The following is a 20516-nucleotide window of genomic DNA, read 5'->3' on the forward strand; positions in this document are numbered from 1 at the left end:
CACTTGTTTGCTAGCCTGCTGTAAGGGGCACCTCTCTCAATGTACACTAGGCGTACCAATTTCTAATACAACATACGGTTGAAGGATTCCTATTGTACTGTACACAAAACAGTGTGCAGCCTCCTTCACCACATATTGTCCTTTCTTAGTTTGCTCTGCCCCCTCATGGCACAGGATCTTACTACATCTTGTGCTCATATTAATTGTGCAATGAATGTTAAACTCAGGCCTCATTTGCACTATGCGTTTAAAGTAATGCTACACCACTTTAAATAGTCATGGCTTCCCTCAAAAATCCTGGGAACCGTAGTTTGCTAAGGGGACTGAGAGTTGTTAGGAGACCCCTATTCCCTTCACACAACTACAGTTCTCAGAGTGGTTTAACAATCACTCTTCCCAGGGAACTCTGGGAATCGTAAGTCTGTGAGGGGAAGAGAGGGGTCCCCTAACAATGCACAATTCATTGCACCATATTTATTTTTTACTATTGAATATGAAGAATAGGGACGTGGGTGGCGCTGTGGGTTAAACCACAGAGCCTAGGACTTGCCAATCAGAAGGTCGGCGGTTCGAATCTCCGCAACGGGGTGAGCTTCTGTTGCTCAGTCCCTGCTCCTGCCAACTTAGGAGTTCAAAAGCACGTCAAAGTGCAAGTAGATAAATAGGTACCGCCCCAGCGAAAAGGTAAATGGCGTTTCCGTGCGCTGCTCTGGTTCGCCAGAAGCGGCTTAGTCATGCTGGCCACATGACCCGGAAGCTGTATGCCGGCTCCCTCAGCCAATAATGTGAGGTGAGCGCCGCAACCCCAGAGTTGGTCATGAATGGACCTAATGGTCAGGGGTCTCTTTACCTTTACCTATGAAGAAGATGATATAAACTATCTCTCTACTTCCCTCAGTCATGGTCATGGCTACAGTTATGGGGTTGTTGTTGTTTTTTTATTTGATTGATTTGCACATCCTATTGATTTTTTGCAGTTATATTCCGAATATTAATAAACATGTTTAAAAAAAAAAAAACAGACAAACCTACAGTTCCCAGGATTATTGAGGGGGAAGCAAAGATGGTTTAAAGTGGTGTGGCATTGCTTCAAATGTACAGAGCAGATGGAGCCAAAGAGAGCTTGGAGTTATGGTGAGTAATTAATTGAATATATGAGATTATTACACTTGGGCAAAAAAAATAAGAGGCACAAATACAAGATGGGGGACACCTGGCTTGAGAGCAGTACATGTGAAAAGGATCTAGGAGTCTTGGTTGACCACAAACTGGACATGAGGCAACAGTGTGACGCGGCAGCTAAAAAAGCCAATGCAATTCTGGGCTGCATCAATAGGAGTATAGCATCTAGATCAAGGGAAGTAATAGTGCCACTGTATTCTGCTCTGGTCAGACCTCACCTGGAGTACTGTGTCCAGTTCTGGGCACCACAGTTCAAGAAGGACACTGACAAACTGGAACGTGTCCAGAGGAGGGCAACCAAAATGGTCAAAGGCCTGGAAACGATGCCTTATGAGGAACGGCTAAGGGAGCTGGGCATGTTTAGCCTGGAGAAGAGGAGGTTAAGGGGTGATATGATAGCCATGTTCAAATATATAAAAGGATGTCACATAGAGGGGGGAGAAAGGTTGTTTTCTGCTGCTCCAGAGAAGCGGACACGGAGCAATGGATCCAAACTACAAGAAAGAAGATTCCACCTCAACATTAGGAAGAACTTCCTGACAGTAAGAGCTGTTCAACAGTGGAATTTGCTGCCAAGGAGTGTGATGGAGTCTCCTTCTTTGGAGGTCTTTAAGCAGAGGCTTGACAACCATATGTCAGGAGTGCTCTGATGGTGTTTCCTGCTTGGCAGGGGGTTGGACTCGATGGCCCTTGTGGTCTCTTCCAACTCTATGATTCTATGATTCTATGAGATGAGCCAGAGGAATAAAAATCCATTAGGAGGCATCAGACCAGGATAGGCAACCTTTTTTTTTTCCTGCTGAGACCACAGATAGCCTTTGGAGTAATCTTTGGGACCTAGACTGCTTCATTGGGCAGGGTTGGAGCCACAGGTGGGTGGGGGTCACCACAACCCAACTCTGCTACCTCCATTGTTTCCATTTCCCCCTTTTTGTCACTAGGGATGGGGGGAGAAATTCAATTCAGTTCACATTTACAGGAGAACACATCTTATTTGCAGTCTCTGAGACACAGCAATCCTAGGGTAAAGCCTGTATTTGTGAAAACAGCATACAAAAATGTGTTATATTAGGGGAAACTGCTTTGCAAAAATGTGTATGTTATGCAACATTGCATACAAACAAGGGTATGTTGGAAGAAATTAGTACTAAACACAAGTTAAGAGCAAAAGAATTTAAAATGTTCTCAGGAGGTTGGCTGGCACTCTACAGAGGAGCACAAGCTATTCACCACACACCTGTTCCAGCAAAGAGAATGCCGGCTTGCAGGCAGGCTACCTTTTGGAGTCAGTGTGTGTGTGTGTGTGTGTGTGTGTGTGTGTGTACCAGCTAAGAAGAGGCAGAAATTAGTTGCATAATGTTTTGCTTGGCTTTTCACCAAATCCTTGCCTTCGTGCCACAGGGCTTGACACCAGTTGATTCAGTTTACCACTTGGGAAGCAGTCCAGGTGGAAGAAGAGTGGCAAGGAGGTGTTTGTTCTCTTTCAGTTACTTGGGGTAATTGGATAAAGAACTGTGAGGCTCAGTGATGAAATTCAGGGTGTGCTCTGGCAGGCCTGGACTATCCAGTTACTTTACCCAGGAACCATTGTCTTGTGGTTTCAGTATTTAACAGTTAAGTACTGGAAGCTGCAAGATAGCTAAATTCCAACCATTTGCTTTGAAGTTAGGTTATCTTTAGGTCAACAGAAACAGGAGGAACGTTCAGAACATAAACTTTCAGCTTATTGCGTACAGTGGTACCTTGGGTTACATACGCTTCAAGTTACATACGCTTCAGGTTACAGACTCCGCTAACCCAGAAATAGTACCACGGGTTAAGAACTTTGCTTCATGGACTTCCGGGGTGGCGCCATCGGTAATGGCGGACTCCCTCTGATTCGGAGGGACTAGCTCCGCGGAAAACGGGTCTTCCCGCTACGGCGAAGCAGGGACCCTTTGAAAAATCACAGGCAGATGAAGCCTGTGACCATGGGACTCGGCGGGCACCTTTCGCGCCCCCCCAACTCGTAAAGGAACCCCGTTACGGGCTCCGGAGCGAAGAGGGGCAAGTGGCGCGGTGCTGAGAGTCAACTGCTTCTTCCGTGGAGTGAAGCCGCACAGCCGTTGCCGGAGAGCGCTGCCTTTTTCCTGGGACAATTTGGCTTTTAAAACAATTACCCGTGAGTAACTTAATTTCGGACAATTGGACTTTAAATAATGACCTGTGAGTAGAAAGGAAAATTGGACGACGAAATTCTTCTCAATTTGGCACTGAAACGGGAAGGTCTAAACAGGAAGTCAGCCTTCCGTTTCTTGTAGATAGATTAAAGCAAAGACATAGTAAACTAGAGTTCAGAAAATCGTTTGTAAAGGATTAACTTTCATCATTTAAAATTGCTGAACCCCCTTCGGAAGCAGGAGAAGAGGGGGGATTTTTTCTGGACTGTTTAAACCTGCAGAAGAGAGTGTAAAGAAAAGTAATTTTCCACCGTCTTAAACCTGGGAGCCAGGTGTCAGGACTGACGTTCTTTGGGAAGCTCATTGACCGTAGACAAACGTCTTTGACAGAGAGTTAAAAGAAGAGAAACATAGTGATTCCATTGTTCTCCTTCGCATTTTAAAGGAACAAATATTGACAAAATATCTGAAAAAGGAAACTTTGTTGTTAGATCTGCCTTTAAAAGAAAAGAACAAATAGAAGTTCTTCCCCTAGAGGGAGCCTGTGAAACTGTTACTAAATCTGAATCGGGGAGCTCTGCAGCTGTAACAGATTACGATCGTGGGAACAGACTTCTGACCTTGCAGAACAATGTATTCAGAAGCTCTGGTGCGTGCTTTCTGTAAAACAAGTGCCCTATTGGAACAGCTACATGAGAAGACGGACTTGATGACTGTTGCGATCGGAAATTTTGGACAGGTAGTGGGTAACTATATAGAGCCCACCCAGGAATCAAATCAGGAGTGTGCTCTGACAGATCAGATGAGGGAAGAAGATGTTGCTGAACCTCGGGTGCCAGAGATGGAGGGAGTTGTGGCCCAGCAGGAACATGAGTTGTTGGATCTGATAAATGAACTTGGAAAAAGCCAGATTTGGAGAGATAGAGTTTTGTTTGGTTTGGAAATGGGGGGTTGGATAGACCCCCCTATGCAGGGATGTTTTGACTTTCCAAGTCTGGCAATGGGCCGCGAGATGTTTGGGGTTGTGGGGGCTCTTAATTCTGGAGGGACTTTGAAACATGTTTTTAAATACCACATGGAGTTTAGTGTGGACTATGGAAAAGGGGCTGATTTGTCGAGAAGGGTCAAAAACACTGTCAAGCTGGAGTTCCCACGAGTGAAAGGAGCAGGAGACAAAGTAAAGTACAGGTATAAATATGAAGAAGAGCCGCGGAAGGGACATGGAAGAGACTTAAGGGCCTCGGACATAAGATTACCAGGTTAATGCGCCAGATTGATGGGATAGAAAGGACTGACAAAACCCGGGACCAGGAGGAAGAGACGCTGGATGAAGATTGGAAGAAAATTAGAAATTTTTTTTTATTAGGATTGCTTTATAAAATTGATGAATGTTAGAAAAATGTTGGAACGAAATTATTTGGCTTTAGCAAAAATGTTAAAAGAATTATGTAAGAATATGTTATGGTTATGAGAAATTGGTATAAATAAGATGTAAGTTTTAAGTTTTAGGGTTTTTTATAGTAAGATAAGGTTAAAATAGACTAAGGTAATGTAATGAGAGAATATTATGAAAAATGGAAAGGATTTGCTGTGATAATTAACAACTAGGATACAAAAAAAGGGAGGAGTGAGGAGGTCAATGAAAGAAGGCAATGACAGTTAAGGATTTGAGAATATTGGATTTATTTTTAAATTTTTGTGGCTTACTTTTGCTTTTTGATTGTACTCTGTTACGTGTTTTGTTGTTATTTTTTTATTTTAATTTTTATCAATTTGTATTGCTTGATTGTGGTTTGTTTTTCTCTTGTTTTTTCTCTTTCTTTTTCTTTTTTGTTTTTCCTGTAATTTTAAAATTCTTAATAAATATCATTAAAAAAAAAAAAGAACTTTGCTTCAGGATGAGAACAGAAATCGTGCTCTGGCGGCGTGGCAACGGCGGGAGGCCCCATTAGCTAAAGTGGTGCTTCAGGTTAAGAACAGTTTCAGGTTAAGAACAGACTTCCGGAACGAATTAAGTACATAACCAGAGGTACCACTGTATTTCACTGTAATGAACGCAATAGACACAACACAATTAAATAAATTACAGCAGGCTCCAGAACATAGGCCTACCTCTGACTTCAGCTTTTTGGCACTGAATTTGCCATGCCACCACAATGAGCACTTCTCCTCATAATGCAACAAAAATCTCTGAATAACGTGCCTGGTGTTTCTGTTGCTCCAAGGATTCTTCTGCACTCTCAGTGGCCAGCAGTGAACAGAGATTCTCAAAGCTCAAACTTATACAGTATTAAAAACATTCTCTTGCAACAATGTTGCTGCAAAATGAGACTAGTTGGTCTGGCACTTGACCTGAAGGAATGGGTGGCAAAATTTGCAAAAGGAAAAGGCAGGCAGAGTGAGATTTTGGTGTGCCCGAAATTGAGACTTAACATTTACACCCAATTTCTTATTGATAAGAAATACATTGGGAAACAAACAAAAAACAAAAAAAACCCATATAGTGGTGCTTGAGTTATAACACAGAACACAACTACTTTATGAGGGCAGCCAGAAGGCATAAAGCAATGCAGAACGGCCTTCAAGTGTCGGGTTTCAACTTGCAAGGCTTAATCAGTATTTTTTTCGCGCTCCCCTGACGCGAGCAGCAGGACGGCCTCGGCGGAGGCGCAGAATTGGGAAAGAAAGAGCCGCCCTTCAAAACCAAACTCTTGGAAGCCGAAGGCGCCTTTTGCGCAACTTGGGAGCGCTCCGCCTACGCTAAGGAAAGCGCCCGCCTTGCGGGGCGTCGTTCTAAGCCAGCAGCCGAGCGGCGCATACTAAACGCTTACGAGAATAGCCGCAGCTGGTGCCGGTTGCGTAAGGGGGAGGGCCCGGCCTTCGGACTTTAGTCGTCCTGAGGGGAAAGTGAAAGGAAGCCGCAGCTCCAGCCTCTTCCGCTGCTGCCGAGACTGACGGAGAGTCCCTTCCTCGATTACCGCCGCTGCCGCCGCTGCGTGATGGCTGCTACCAGGACCACCGCTCTTCTCCGGGCTGCGGCCTCCTCCGGCTGCCGGCTTCTCTCGGCCTCCCGCGGGGTCAGAGGCGGCTGGGCTGCCGCTGCCAGCCTGGGCCCGTCGCGGCTGTTCCACGCCTCGGCCCGGGCGCCGCTCAGGTAAGCGGGAAGCCTGTGCTTGGCCGCCCTTCGCTCGGCTTCAGCCTCTCGGTTCAAGAGCGGAGGGGAGGCTGCCTCTCGTGAGGGGGGCCTGGGAGTGGGGACACTTTCTCTCTCTCTCTCTCTCTCTCTCTCTCTCTCTCTAACACACACACACAGCTCCCCCTGTCTGTATAGAACAGCCTTTCTCAACCTGTGGGTCTCCAGATGTTGTTGGACTACAACTCCCATCACCCCTAGCTAGCAAGGCCAGAGCTCAGGGATGATGGGAGTATAAAGGTAAAGGGACCCTGACCATTTTGGTCCAGTGGTGACCGACTCTGGGGTTGCGGCGCTCATCTCACTTTATTGGCCGAGGGAGCCGGCATACACCTTCCGGGTCTGTTGACTATAATATCACTATATTGTTGACTATAATATCACTATATAAAGTTGGAAGGAACCCCGAGGATTATTTATTCTAGGCCAGCTCCCCGCAATGCAGAAACAGGCAGCTGTTTGATCCTGAAACCTTGGCATTATCAGCTGAGCTTATCCAAGAGCAAAGCCTTGCACACCCTCTGTCTCTCATGCTCTCTCGCCTCCCCCCTCCCATTCTTAACACACACACCGCTTCTCTCGCACACTGTCAATTTAATAACAATAATTTTATTATTTGTACCCTGACCATTTGGCTGGGTTGCCCCAGCCACTCTGGGTGGCTTCCAACAGAATATTTAAAGGTAAAGGGACCCCTGACCATTAGGTCCAGTCGTGACCGTCTCTGGGGTTGCGGCGCCCATCTCGCTTTACTGGCCGAGGGAGCCGGCGTACAGCTTCCGGGTCATGTGGCCAGCATGACGAAGCCACTTCTGGCGAGCCAGAGCAGCACACGGAAACGCTGTTTACCTTCCTGCCGGAGCGGTACCTATTTATCTACTTGCACTTTGACGTGCTTTCGAACTGCTAGGTTGGCAGGAGCTGGGACCAAGCAATGGGAGCTCACCCCGTCACGGGGATTCGGACCTCCAACCTTCTGATTGGCAAGTCCTAGGCTCTGTGGTTTAACCCACAGCGCCACCTTCTATCACAGGTACAAACACTCAGATCTGCATGACTGTTTGGACAGGGAACATAGTCAGTGAGATCAAATCACTGTGTATGGGATTTCTTCAATAAGCACACAGTTGTGACGTTTAAGGCAACTTTAGCAAATTATATAGGCTTATATAGAGTCGATCCCTTGCCTTAGCTTTACACAAGCATAGAAATTAAGTCAGTTTCTCAGAGGAATAGCATGCTTGCATTGTGAACTGGATGCCTGATTCAGCAAGAAGTTCAGGGTCCCTACTTCCTATCAAACCAGCTCAAGGCTGAACTTTTACTGCACAAAGATCCTTGACACATTCTTGATATACGTAAGCAATTATCCTACTTTCACGCACTCTCTTACAGTTTTTACATCTCTTCACATGTAGGCTATCTCTTAAAGATAGCCACACACTGCCCCTCAAGCCTAGGCTGGTACATACAGTGCTGTCTAGAGCAGGCATCCCCAACCTGCGGCCCTCCAGATGTTTTGACCTACAACTCCCATGATTCCTAGTGAACAGGACCAGTGGTCAGGGATGATGGGAATTGTAGTCTAAAACATCTGGAGGGCGAAAGGTTGGGGGTGCCTGGTCTAGAGGACACATTTGGGAGAGGTAAATCCCTTCTTTAACCACCATTTGGTGATGCAAGATAGGCTGGCATAATCTTCTACAAGAAAGCTGACTATAATCAACCCCTTGTGTAATATACCGTATTTTTTGCACCATAACACTCACTTTTTTCCTCCTAGAAAGTAAGGGGAAATGTCTGTGCGTGTTATGGAGTGAATGCATGCGGGTGGTGGTGGGGATCTGCTGCAGTCGTGAGCAGAGGATCCATGGTTCCCCTTCCTTCCCTCCTCCGTGGTTACAAAGCATGGATCCACATGGATCCTCAGGATTTTTGCATTGGGCTACTCCAAACTCACTGTCAGATCACATGTCTGTGGCCACAGCATGAACCACAAAAATCATATATCCACTATTTCGTTTAGAATATTTTTTTTCTTGTTTTCCTCCTCTGAAAACTACGTGTGTGTTATGGTCTAGTGCGTGTTATAGAGCGAAAAATACGGTATTTACAGTTGACTGATATGCTTGTCTGAACCTGGGATGGTGTGGGCTTTAGGTACAGTGGTACCTCGCAAGACGAATGCCTCTCAAGACGAAAAACTCGCAAGACGAAAGAGTTTTTCGTTTTTTGAGTTGCTTTGCGAGACGAATTTCCCTATGGGCTTGCTTCGCAAGACGGAAACATCTTGCAAGTTTGTTTCCTTTTTCTTAAAACCATTACAGTAATACAGGGTGCCTTGCTTGAAGAGGTGCAGTTGCGACTTGACTTCGGGGAGCAACTCATAGCACGCGGTGTGGTAGCCTTTTTTGAGGTTTTTGAAGATTTTTTTGAAAAAATTGAAACCGTGCTTCGCAAGACGAAAAAACTCGCAAGACGAATTAATTTTGTCTTGCGAGGCACCACTGTAAATGGTATGTCATAGTTGCTGCTTCTCCAGGCATGTTAAAATTGTTGCATGTCCTTTTGAAGGGTGGTCTTCACTCCTGCTTCGCTGCCTGCTTCCTTTCCAAACCATATTACAATTTTGGCACAGTGAGCAGGGTTACAGAAGAAGATGCTTTTGAAAGAGAGAATCCAGAGATGGTGAAAAATGAGGCTAGAAAGAGATTCTCCAACATGATAGGCTTGTGAACTATGACAGTGCCCCATCACATGTCCCTTGTCATGTTATGCTACTGCTTGCTCCTCAGGTCTTGTAGGTTAGAGACAAAACTGCAAGAGATGCTGTTGTGTATGTACAGTACAATATGTGCTGTAGTGTCTACTAGAGTGGTATTCCCCCATAACATGGATTTGACTTGTGGCATCACAGTCTTGCTTTTATACATCTTTGAATTGCAGAAGCGGCTTAGTCATGCTGGCCACATGACTCGGAAGCTGTACACCGGCTCCCTCAGCCAATAAAGTGAGTTGAGTGCCGCAACCCCAGAGTCATCCACGACTGGACCTAATGGTCAGGGGTCCCTTTACCTTTACAATCACATATTATGGGGGGGGTGTGGTGGTTCCAAAGGTTCTGTGAATACGAAAAAAAGAATATACTCAGACCCTTGAAACCACCCCCGTTTGAGCATCTCTGGGCTTCCAGAGCCAAATGCTGTCACAGTATCTCATGGAGCTGTCGAAGTTCCTGCTCATGTTCCAGTATCTCATGGAAGCATCCCAGGCCTGATGCATGGAGACGGCCTTGCTTCCCCAGCAAGGCAGAGAGTTTAAAAACACTTTTGATCCAAGTCTTCCTTTGTCTTGCTTGCATTTAACTTTCAACCACATACAGTTGAAATTGTGCAAGTTAAATGTGCATAATATGTAATTGGACTGTATTTACCATTGTATTTCAAATGTACATGTATGTGCATATACTCTGCAATATGTTGGTACTATTCATGTTCTCCTTTAAAACCCTCTGGCTGTAACTTAGTGAGTTGATAATTTTGTGAATGGAAGTGACAGTTCAAGTCGGAGATCCTGCATTCAAATAGACAGAAACTCCCTGATTCTACAGTGAGAGCATATTTTTTATCTCTCAGGGTCGGGGGGCAGATCTAGGTGATAGGTCAGTTGCACTCCTTCTAAAGCAGCAAGTATTAAGTTTGGGCATATTCCTGGAACCATATTTGTTACCTGAGGCACAAGTAGCCTCAGTGGCTAGGAGTTCTTTTTGTCAGTTTTGACTGGTATGCTAGCTATGGCTGTTGCAAAACAGAGACAGTCACCACTATGATCCATGCGTTGGTAACTGCAAGACTGGATTACTGCAATGCATTCTATGTGAGGCTGCCCCTGGATTTGATCCAGTAGCTTTAGCTAGTGCAAAATGTTGCAGCTAGACTGGCGGTGGGAACAAACTACAGTGGTACCTCGGGTTAAGTACTTAATTCGTTCCGGAGGTCCGTTCTTAACATGAAGCACCACTTTAGCTAATGGGGCCTCCCGCTGCCGCCGCACCGCCAGAACACAATTTCTTTTCTCATCCTGAAGCAAAGTTCTTAACCCAAGGTAATATTTCTAGGTTAGCGGAGTCTGTAACCTGAAGCATATGTAACCTGAAGTACCACTGTAGCCTCAGCACATGACACTAGTGTTAAAAGACCTGCACTGGCTTCCCATCTGCTACTGGGCCAGGTTCAGATTTCTTGTGCTAATGTATAAAGCCCTGAGCAACATAGACCCAGGATACCTTAAGGACTACCTAATCCTATGTGTCCCAGGTTGATTAGTGAGATCATATATGGGAGCACAAAAGCACAACTCATGTCAATGAGGACTCGTGCCTTCAGTGTAGTGGACTTAACACTATGGACTCACTCCCATTAGAAGTCAGACAGGCACTGTCCCTGCCAAGTATCAGACATCAGGAGAATATGGTTTTATTTCGGGGGGGGGCCTTTGTACTTTGATTTATGTGCTGATGTTTTATTCTTCAGTGTTTTCATTTATGTTTTAAATTTTGCATATTTTTTATTTTTGATAAGCTACTTTGAGACCCAGATGAGGTGAAAAGCAGGGTATACTTTTTAAAAATGAATAAATGTTCAGATAAACATAGGATATTCCTATAACAGTTGTCTACTTCTTTTAGGGGGTACGGAGGGGGGAAATGCATGAATTTCAAGTCAGCTCTGATCTTGCTGTAGATAGAATTCCACATACGAAGCAAAGAGACCTTGGAGTGTTTGTGTGTAGAAATTCGTCATCTTTAAACGCTGTTGTTTTAAGCTTTGTAAAAATTGTGACGTTAACTAACCATAAAATTAGCACATACTTGACTGAATTTTGCAGATAAACAAGGTCACTCTTTCATTCTTGATTATGTCTCATGGCATGCATCCTTGTTCCTGAGAACAGCTTGTGACTGTCTTCTGGAGTGGGGAGAGGGAATGAGGGGATATTTGACAAGAATTGAAAATGGCATCATAATATTGAATGTGGCATCATCATAAATCATGCCACACAATGCTGAATAATTTTATAGGGGATACCACCATGCTTAATTTAAAATAACTTTTTGTCCTTTTAGTACAAAATAGAATTTTGTACCTGACCTATTTGGTGATAGTAGGTCAGGTCAGAAATCTTAAGTAAAATTAAGAGGCCAGTCACTTGAACTCTAAAAGCAAAATTATCTTTATAATTTTACTGAGCTTACACCATCTTTGTTAGGATGTTTGGAGGAGTTCATTTCCTTATGTTTTTCTTTTGTCTTGTTTTACTAAAGTGTTTTTGTGCTAATGCAAACTTTGAGGTTCCCCCAAGGTTCTGGAAGGTTCTAGAAGGATCAGCATTCCAAGAAAGATTTTACTGCTTTATGGGATCAGTCCTTGAATTTGCTTGTCTTAGTCATCCCTCCCCATTCCTTTTCTCTCTCATATTGTATCTTAGATATTATTTCCTTGCACACCGGTGCTTTGATTCTCCCTCTATGTGAGGCAGCAAACAAGCATACAAACATTTAAATCTTTGGAGTGTGGAAAGATGTTCACTTTGATGCACAACCTTGTATCACGTCTAAGAATTCACATGAGGGAAACTACAGTATATACATTTTTGGAGTGAGGAAAAAGATTTAGTCCAGGGATAAACAGTATTAAAGACCATACAGGAAGAAATCATATGCATGCTTGGATTGTGGCAATGAGCTTTTATGATAAATCAATCCTTAAAGAAATTGGAGAACTCTCTCAACAGGTAAACCCTAAATGATTGGAACATGGAAAGCTCAATTTCCCCCAAAGAAAGAAAGCTCTATATCTACTGAAAAGCACAAGCTTTTCTGTGAAATCCTGATCCACATTGAATAATCCATAGAGAAAAGAATCCTGTGAATTACAGAAATACCAGTACTTGAGCTGTGAGGGAAATCTTCAGGCAATGCATAGCATTAAATCTTCCTGTTAAACAACTCACAATGATCAGAGCTGAGCTCTTTCTGACCTATCACCTATTCCTAGCCAACAGAAAACATACACATAGCAAAAACTGCGAATTTTCAGACTGTGACAAAAGAAAAGCGTGGTTGCTTGTGACAAATAAGACTCCTTCCAGCAGCCAAATAAGTCCCCATAACAAAGGAGTACCGTATATCTCATCCTTACAGCTACTACTACAGAGGCTGAAAGCATTGCAAGCAAGTGATCTGATAGAAACTGTTTCTTATAAGTGTTTGAACTAGTTCTGAAGACCTTTTCTGCATGCCACCCGGGAAGGAGGTCTGGAGGGTGATGACAAGAGAGCAGACCTTTTATGTAATAGCTCACCATCCATCAAATGCTCTCCTTAGGGAGGGCTACATGGCACCAACATCATCTCAACCTATTTTTTATTAATATTTTTCTGTGGTATCTTTATTCTGTTATATTGCTAGGCATTCTTCTCACTTTTCTAACTGGGAAGAAGCTCTAGGTCAATGTTAGAAACTGAGATATGAAAGCTAGTAGCTAAATAGCAGCTTAAACCTAGCTTATGAGCACTGCAACAGAATGTCTAGGTGTGCTTTTTTATAACAATACAAAGGTGAAAATGAATTAGCTGCAGCTAAAATCTTATATTCATTTTTCACATGGTCTAATCCTCATTTGAAGACTGCAAAAAACTGCTCATTTGAAGACTACAAAGCCATACTTCCCCAGCCCACCCCCCAATATTCTTATGAGGGTCCCTTCTCAAGTCCTCAGAGAATGGCTAGAAGTGGGGAGGCAGAAAAAGGTCCTTTCGTTCCAGCAGCAGCAGTTTTAATCTGAAATCTTAGGCACAGTACATCTCCCAGAGCTCAGAAACTGCTTGTATTAATGAAATTCCCTGTCACAAAATGCGCCTAGAACTATGGGAGTTTTGAACGCTGCTCCAGGTGTGCTGTGCTCTGTTTTGTGTTGATTAGCTTCTGTAAGATTCCTTTTCCTTTTCCACTCTGTTTTAAAAGCAAGTTGTGATATTATGATGGCACTGTTTTGATTGCATTTTATTGTTTGATTATAATGTTTATTATATTTTTAATCTCTAAAACCAGCTAGAGAACTTTGGTTATAATGCAGTTTATCAACCGTATACCAAAGATGAAAAGCTGCAAAGCACAGTTTCACTTAAATCCATGGTTAACTACTGTTAATTTAATGGCTTCCAATCAAACAAAAGTTCTGGAAACCAACTTTTAAACCACTTTTGTATTATTTTTTGTTTGGAAGCTCTTAAAATAGCTTCTTTGTTTGGACATAACTAGGAAGCAGTGGGTATCTTTTAAGGTGACCCGGAAACTACAACTAATCCAGAATGCGGCAGCTAGACTGGTGACTGGGAGCGGCCGCTGAGACTACGTAACACTGGTCTTGAAAGATCTACATTGGCTCCCAGTACATTTCTAAGCACTGTTCAAAGTGTTGGTGCTGACCTTTAAAGCCCTAAACAGCCTTGGTCCAGCATACCGTATTTTTCGCTTTATAAGACGCACCCGACCGTAAGACACACCCAGTTTTTAGAGGAGGAAAACAAGAAACAAGAAAGCAACGCAAAGCCTCTTGAGCGAAGAGGCAGGAGCGCTCTGGCTGCACTCAAGAGGCTTTGCGTGGCTATCGCTGAAGCCAGAAGAGCAAGAGGGATCGGTGTGCACCGATCCCTCTTGCACTTCTGGTTTCAGCGAAAGCTGTGCAGCCTACATTTGATCCATAAGACGCACACACATTTCCCCTTACTTTTTAGGAGGGGAAAAGTGGGTCTTATAGAGCGAAAAATACAGTACCTGAAGGAGCGTCTCCACCCACATTGTTCTGTCCGGACACTGAGGTCCAGTGCCGAGGGCCATCTGGCAGTTCCCTCACTGCAAGAAGCTAAGTTACAGGGAACCAGGCAGAGGGCCCTCTCGGTAGTGGCACCTGCCCTGTGGAACGCCCTCCCACCAGATGTCAAAGAGAAAAACAACTACCAGACTTTTAGAAGACATCTGAAGGCAGCCCTATTTAGGGAAGCTTTTAATGTTTAACAGACTATTGTATTTTAATATTTTGTTGGAAGCTGCCCCAAGTGGCTGGGGAAACCCAGCCAGATGGGCGGGGTATAAATTATTATTATTATTATTATTAATAATTTCTGCAGCTTTCTTGCTAATTTTGCTGCTCATGTACAGTGGCAGTATGCAGGTAGCTGGAGCTCATCCATACCTTGGCTTATTAAGCAGAGAACATTCTCCACTTTAAAGGGATCACAATAAGAGGTTGCATTCAATAATTCTGATAGCAATGACTACTAAAAAAACTGAGCAATTACAATAAAAATCTCAACTTCAGAGAACTAAAAAATGTTTTTGGATATGTTTAAGTACACTAAATATATTTATAGCTACATTAAAGGATCTATATTTATCAAAAGTGTTCTAATCTTCAACCGATTTTCTCCTCAAAGTGGCCCACAAATATTCACAACTTGTTGTTGGGTTGCTTAACTAATATCCTTAGGCATCTGAGGAAACCAGTGTGGCTGCATAAGGAGTTTACAGGTTAGATGAGAGTTAAGAAGGGCATGTATAGAAGTGGAAGAAAGAGGAAATCACAAGGGTGGAGTATACATGAGTAGGCAACAGTTGCAAGGTGAAGGTCAGACTGGCTAAAGCTCAGCATCAGCTCATGCTTGCAAGAGGGGTTAAAAATAATTTTAAAAGGTTTCTTTGGCTATGTCCAAAGTAAGAGGAAGAACAAGAAAGTGCTAGGTCCTTTGCATTGAGAAGACGTAGAAATGCTATTGGGTGACGGAGAGAAGGCAGAACTACTCAACACCTGCTTTGTCTCTGTCTTCACACAAAAGGAAAGCGATGCTCAACCTGGTGATTAGAGAATAAATGATGTAAGGAGGGAGCTGCAGCCAATGGCTTCAAGTTACAAGAAAGGAGATTCCGACTAAACATCAGGAAAAACTTTCTGATATTAAGAGTTGTTTGGCAGAGGAACAATTTCCCTTGGGAGGTTGTGGACTCTTCTTCATTAGAGGTTTTTAAGCAGAGGTTAGGTGACCATCTGTCATGGATGCTTTAGCTGAGATTCCTGCATTGCAGGGGCTTGTTCTAGATGATCCTTGGGGTCCCTTCCAACTCTACAATTCTATGATTCTGTGATCCTTTTGAATCCTTCACACTACTATAGGTAAAGGCTGCTAAAGATAGTTGTTTCTTTATTTTTATTTTTCAGCTCAGAAGATAAAGTTACTGTGCACTTTATAAATCGTGATGGTGATAAGCTAACAGCCCAAGGGAAGGTTGGAGACTCTCTTCTAGATGTTGTGATTGATAACAACCTAGATATAGATGGATTTGGTAAGTACTTCCCTGTAACTAGAGAATACGAGTTCATAGGGGAAGGAAATATTGTTTTACTTTGTTTGACTAGTTGGATCTAGTCTTGGATGCTTTCTTCTAGGTCCTACTGATCTGAATGGGCGAGATGAGTTTTTACTAGAGAGCTCCAAAGCCAGTGAATTTTAACCAAAATAGTGCATTCTGAAACAGGCATGAGTTTCATTTGACATTGGTCTCTGAGTAAATGGTAGCTTTCCCTGAAGAAATGGTCTTTTCCCAAAAATTCAGTTGGTTTAATTTTATTCTGCAGTACAGTGCATTTTGCAAGAGATTTCCAAATTTAATGGGTTGCCTCGTAACTATAAGGTAACTGTATTTCATTATTCAGGATATGTTTCCAATTTCTCTGGTTGAAATCATGCAAGTTAAATGTGCGTAAGATGCGCCCATACTATACTGTTTGACATGCCAATATATGAAATTATCAGTTATCTATCGTAACAACCAATATCTAGAAAGTTAGGAAAAAGTTAGTTTTCCCGTTGGAAATTCTCACTGACTATTGTAAATGGTTACCAGTTAGTGTTAAAATGCCTACAAATGATTTTTCTGATTTTTAAAATATTTTTGAAAATTGTGTCTTTAATTTTGTCACTAGGGGGCATTGCAGATTTAGATAGCTTACTGCTCCTGAAAGACTTAAACATATTTGCCTGCTTCATGCAGATCTTCCCTCCTTTAGCATAATTCTCTGTTGCTCTTAAGATGGTGTTTACAACCACAATTTTATATTTAATTATTTTGGCTTTATTTCTGTTGCCGATTTTTATCTGATCCGTATTTCACAGAAACTATCCTAATATTTGGTTATTAATACTTGTTGCTGTTCATGTTTCCTAAAATATCTTTAACAAGGAGAAAGAAAGCCAGGGTTCTGCAACCCCTCTGTGGTTGATGAACTATTTTTATGTTAGAAGTTTAAGGAACACCTTACGTTCATTTTAAAGAAAAACATTCCTTCTAATTGCAAAACTCAGCTGGTAAGCACCAATATAATTGTAGCCAAAACAGGACCACTATGAAACACCCCCCACAACCCCCCCCCCCACACACAATGAGAACAGAGTGGTTAGTGGCTAACAGAATGCAAATTGTTGGGTGGGACAAGAGGGAGGGAGGCACTCCAAGCTGTAACATTTTGCATTCGGTCCCACTTGTCAAGTTTAAGACACATATTACCCTCCACTTGAATAGTAAATATATACCTAGTTTCTTTAAGATATGATGATATGATACCAAAGGGCAGGGGAAAGTACAGCAGTGAAGACTGCAAAGGAAATAGGCCTGCTTTGCATTCTGTCTTTGCTTCTGAAAGATTTGCAAAGTTGGCCAAAGGTTCTCCAATTCCTTTCAGTATTTCAGCTTCAGTATTATCTTATGCACAGTTCGTTAAGTCTGCTGAAACTAGTATAAGTATTAGTTTACAGTGTTTTCATTTTTTCCTAAAATTTTAAATGTAACAAATGCTGTTTAACTGTCCAGTCTTAATTTTTTTTGCAAACATTCCTATAAAAATAAATTTAAGCTTGGGATTTGTTTTAATTCAACATTTAAACCACACCTAGTGTGATAAAACATTGCTATTCAGATACCTTTAGATAATGGAGAAGGTTTTGAGATAATTTAACATGGCATACGTGTTTCGTGTTTGTTAAATATTAGTACAATTGGCTAAATCAATTTAAATCATTTTTTAAAACTTCCAGAACATTTTCCAGTTTAAGTGTTCTGGGAAAGTCATCTTACCAACAGTAGAATTTAATGCAGAAGTCTTAAATGTCTGCCTACTAGTCTGCCTAATTGTTACGTTTGTCTTTAGGTGCATGTGAAGGAACACTTGCCTGCTCCACTTGCCACTTAATCTTTGAAGACAATATATTTAAAAACCTAGATGCAGTCACTGATGAGGAAATGGATATGCTGGACCTTGCCTATGGATTGACAGACAGGTAAGGTGAAACCAGCTTAAAATCTACCAAATGATCTTATAGTATCACTCCAGAACTGACATACCTAGTAGGTCATACTAAGTATATGAACCCCGCAAACAGTGGCTTGTCATAACTTCGATTTATTGGAAACAAGACAATTTCAAACTATGGATTATGAAGCTGGCTTGTTTCAACAAACCTTAGTTGATACTAACCACATTTTAGGACTAAACAGTAGTTAATAAAAAATGGAAGCAAAAGTTTCTGATGTACTCACTGCCTTGCCAGGGAAGGAAAGAAATGCATGGCTAGAAAGCTTCCTATGACACATTCCCTTTGTGATGGTTAATCATGATACCCCAAAGTAAAAGCAGCCATGCATCCTCTGGGTTACTCTTTACTTTATCAATCTATGATGCAGGCTCCTGCCTGTAAGATTGGCTCTGGCTCTAAAGCTTCTTTGACTTCTTCTAAAATTTGGACTCAACTATTCAAAACAATGAAAGAGCCCAAAGCAAATCCATACTCTTGAGTTTCTTTACATTTTTGAATGCAGGTTTTCACTATCAGCCAAAAACATTTCCTTTGTCAGTTTTTCTTAGTGTGACTTGACAAGCAGACATTTTTGGCAGATAGTCTTCTCTTGTGGTGTTCCATACCTATTAATTTGGTAAACCAACCAACCAACCCAGAAGCTCAGTAATTGATGCAGTCTTAGACTAACAGTTTGGGAATGGAAATGTTCCCTCAGCCTTAGGTGTAAAATGTTAGTAATGGTGGCCTACCGTACAGGGTTGTTATAAGAATTACAACAAGCAAATGTATGTGAATTTAAGCCTTTTCTTCCTGGATTTCTGTCCTTGTACATATCATATTTAATGGGTTGTATCCAGTGCTAATCCTACTTGAAAACAATGGACATAACCAATTTGGGTCCATCAATTTCAGCAGGAGTACTCAGAGTAAAACGTCGTTGGATACAACCCATTGAATTTACCTCTTCCCCTCCCCCAAAGATTGCCACATCCATGCATTTATACAAGTTTATGTAAATGCTCTTTTCTCCTCTGTAGATCTCGACTGGGTTGTCAGATCTGCCTGAAGAAGTCTATGAACAATATGACTGTTCGAGTGCCTGATGCTGTGGCTGATGCCCGCCAGTCCATGGATATGAGCAATAACTCTTTAAAATAAGGCCTTCAGGGTATTTTTTGGGACATAAAATATTTTTATAACTTATTTCTAAATGTTTTAATGGAATGAGAGAATACACACAAATATGCATTTTTTGATTATAAAGATTAGATTGTAAAGATTAACTTTATCTGTTAGCCTTAGAGTTTTTGAATCTAAAATTAGAGACCGCTTAGAAAGACTATGTTAGACACACAGGCTACAGTCCAATACTCACTAGTCTAGGAGCAAGTTCCATTTAATTCAGTGTGACCTCTACACAGTGTAGCTGCTACACAAACATGCAGAGGATTTCACCAACTGTGCCGTTTTGTTCCTAGAGGAATGCTTCCTTTTTATTAGCATTTACTGCTAATAATTCTCCCCTCTTTGTGGGGGAGAATTCCATAAATGGGTGTCGCTAATGAGAAGTCCCTCATCCCCAGTTGTCTTCTGACTGCGGGATCACCCAAATGAGGGCTTTGGCATACGGGCAGACATTCCTTCCGGATTTCTGGCCCCGTAACCTGTTTATTATTTCTTCTAGAATAGCATATTACATGAAATAACACATCTTATAAGAACACATTTACCAAGGTAATTTCCAGTATGCACTAGGGCATAAAAGAACGAATCAAGAAATGAAATAAGCCAAGGGAGATGATAATAATTACTGTCTTCCTCCACTGGTCCATGAGGACTGTACAGTTGCATAATGAAAAAGAGCCACATTTCCTGCTCTGCCCTTGTCCCTTTTAAGGCATCTTGTACTCCAGTGGCACAGAATAAATGCATAAACAATACGACTTAAAATGCTCTAGAGTTGGTGTTTTTGTTGCAGAGAAGATTTTCATGCACATGTTGGTTTTTCCAATATGAGCCACAATGGTTTACACAGAAACATTATACTCTGCATTCTGTAGGATGAAATCTTTTATCCTAAAGCAACTTGCCACAATATCAAGTGAATGTGATTGTGAAGTGGCAAACACAGTAAGATTTAGATTGGTAAAGAGCATTTCTGTGGTGGCATTTCAATGCAAAGTTTACCTGTGCTTCCTTTGAAAATAAAATGTTTCTTGAATTAATCCTAGGTAGCTAGGCAGAAAGAGACCAGTGTTTCTTTCCAGTCCTGTAATTATCCTGTAAATGTTAGTGATGGACTACTCGGAGATGTATGTATTTCTCAGTTTTAATAATCTGAAAATAAATTCTTTTTCTATTATTGCTTTTGTAATTAGGAAGTGTCTTTCATTTTTAGGTTTAATTATCAAATGTGTTAAGCAGTGAAAGCGGAGCCAAATTTCTTTGAGAATAACAGTGCAGTCCTATACATCTCTACTGAGAAGTACCGTAAGTCCCATTGAAGTAAGTTCCAATTGGAAATTCACAGTTGCACATAATTTTGGCCTGAAATTCCAATTTCAAAAGTCATT

At 42.0% G+C, this 20516-nt stretch overlaps 1 protein-coding gene across 1 annotated transcript; it reads left to right on the forward strand.

The window, feature by feature from the left end:
- Positions 1–6201: 6201 nt before the first annotated feature.
- FDX1 (ferredoxin 1) lies at positions 6202–20305 on the forward strand. Its single transcript, XM_081002487.1, has 4 exons — positions 6202–6495; positions 15810–15934; positions 17796–17925; positions 18981–20305. Exons 1-4 carry the CDS (start codon positions 6341–6343, stop codon positions 19099–19101), a joined length of 531 nt encoding a protein of 176 aa, XP_080858613.1. The 5' UTR covers positions 6202–6340; the 3' UTR covers positions 19102–20305.
- Positions 20306–20516: the final 211 nt, after the last annotated feature.

The sequence above is a fragment of the Podarcis pityusensis genome (genome assembly GCF_964106645.2).
Source record: "Podarcis pityusensis genome assembly, chromosome: 4".
NCBI classification, from domain to species: Eukaryota; Metazoa; Chordata; class Lepidosauria; order Squamata; family Lacertidae; genus Podarcis; species Podarcis pityusensis.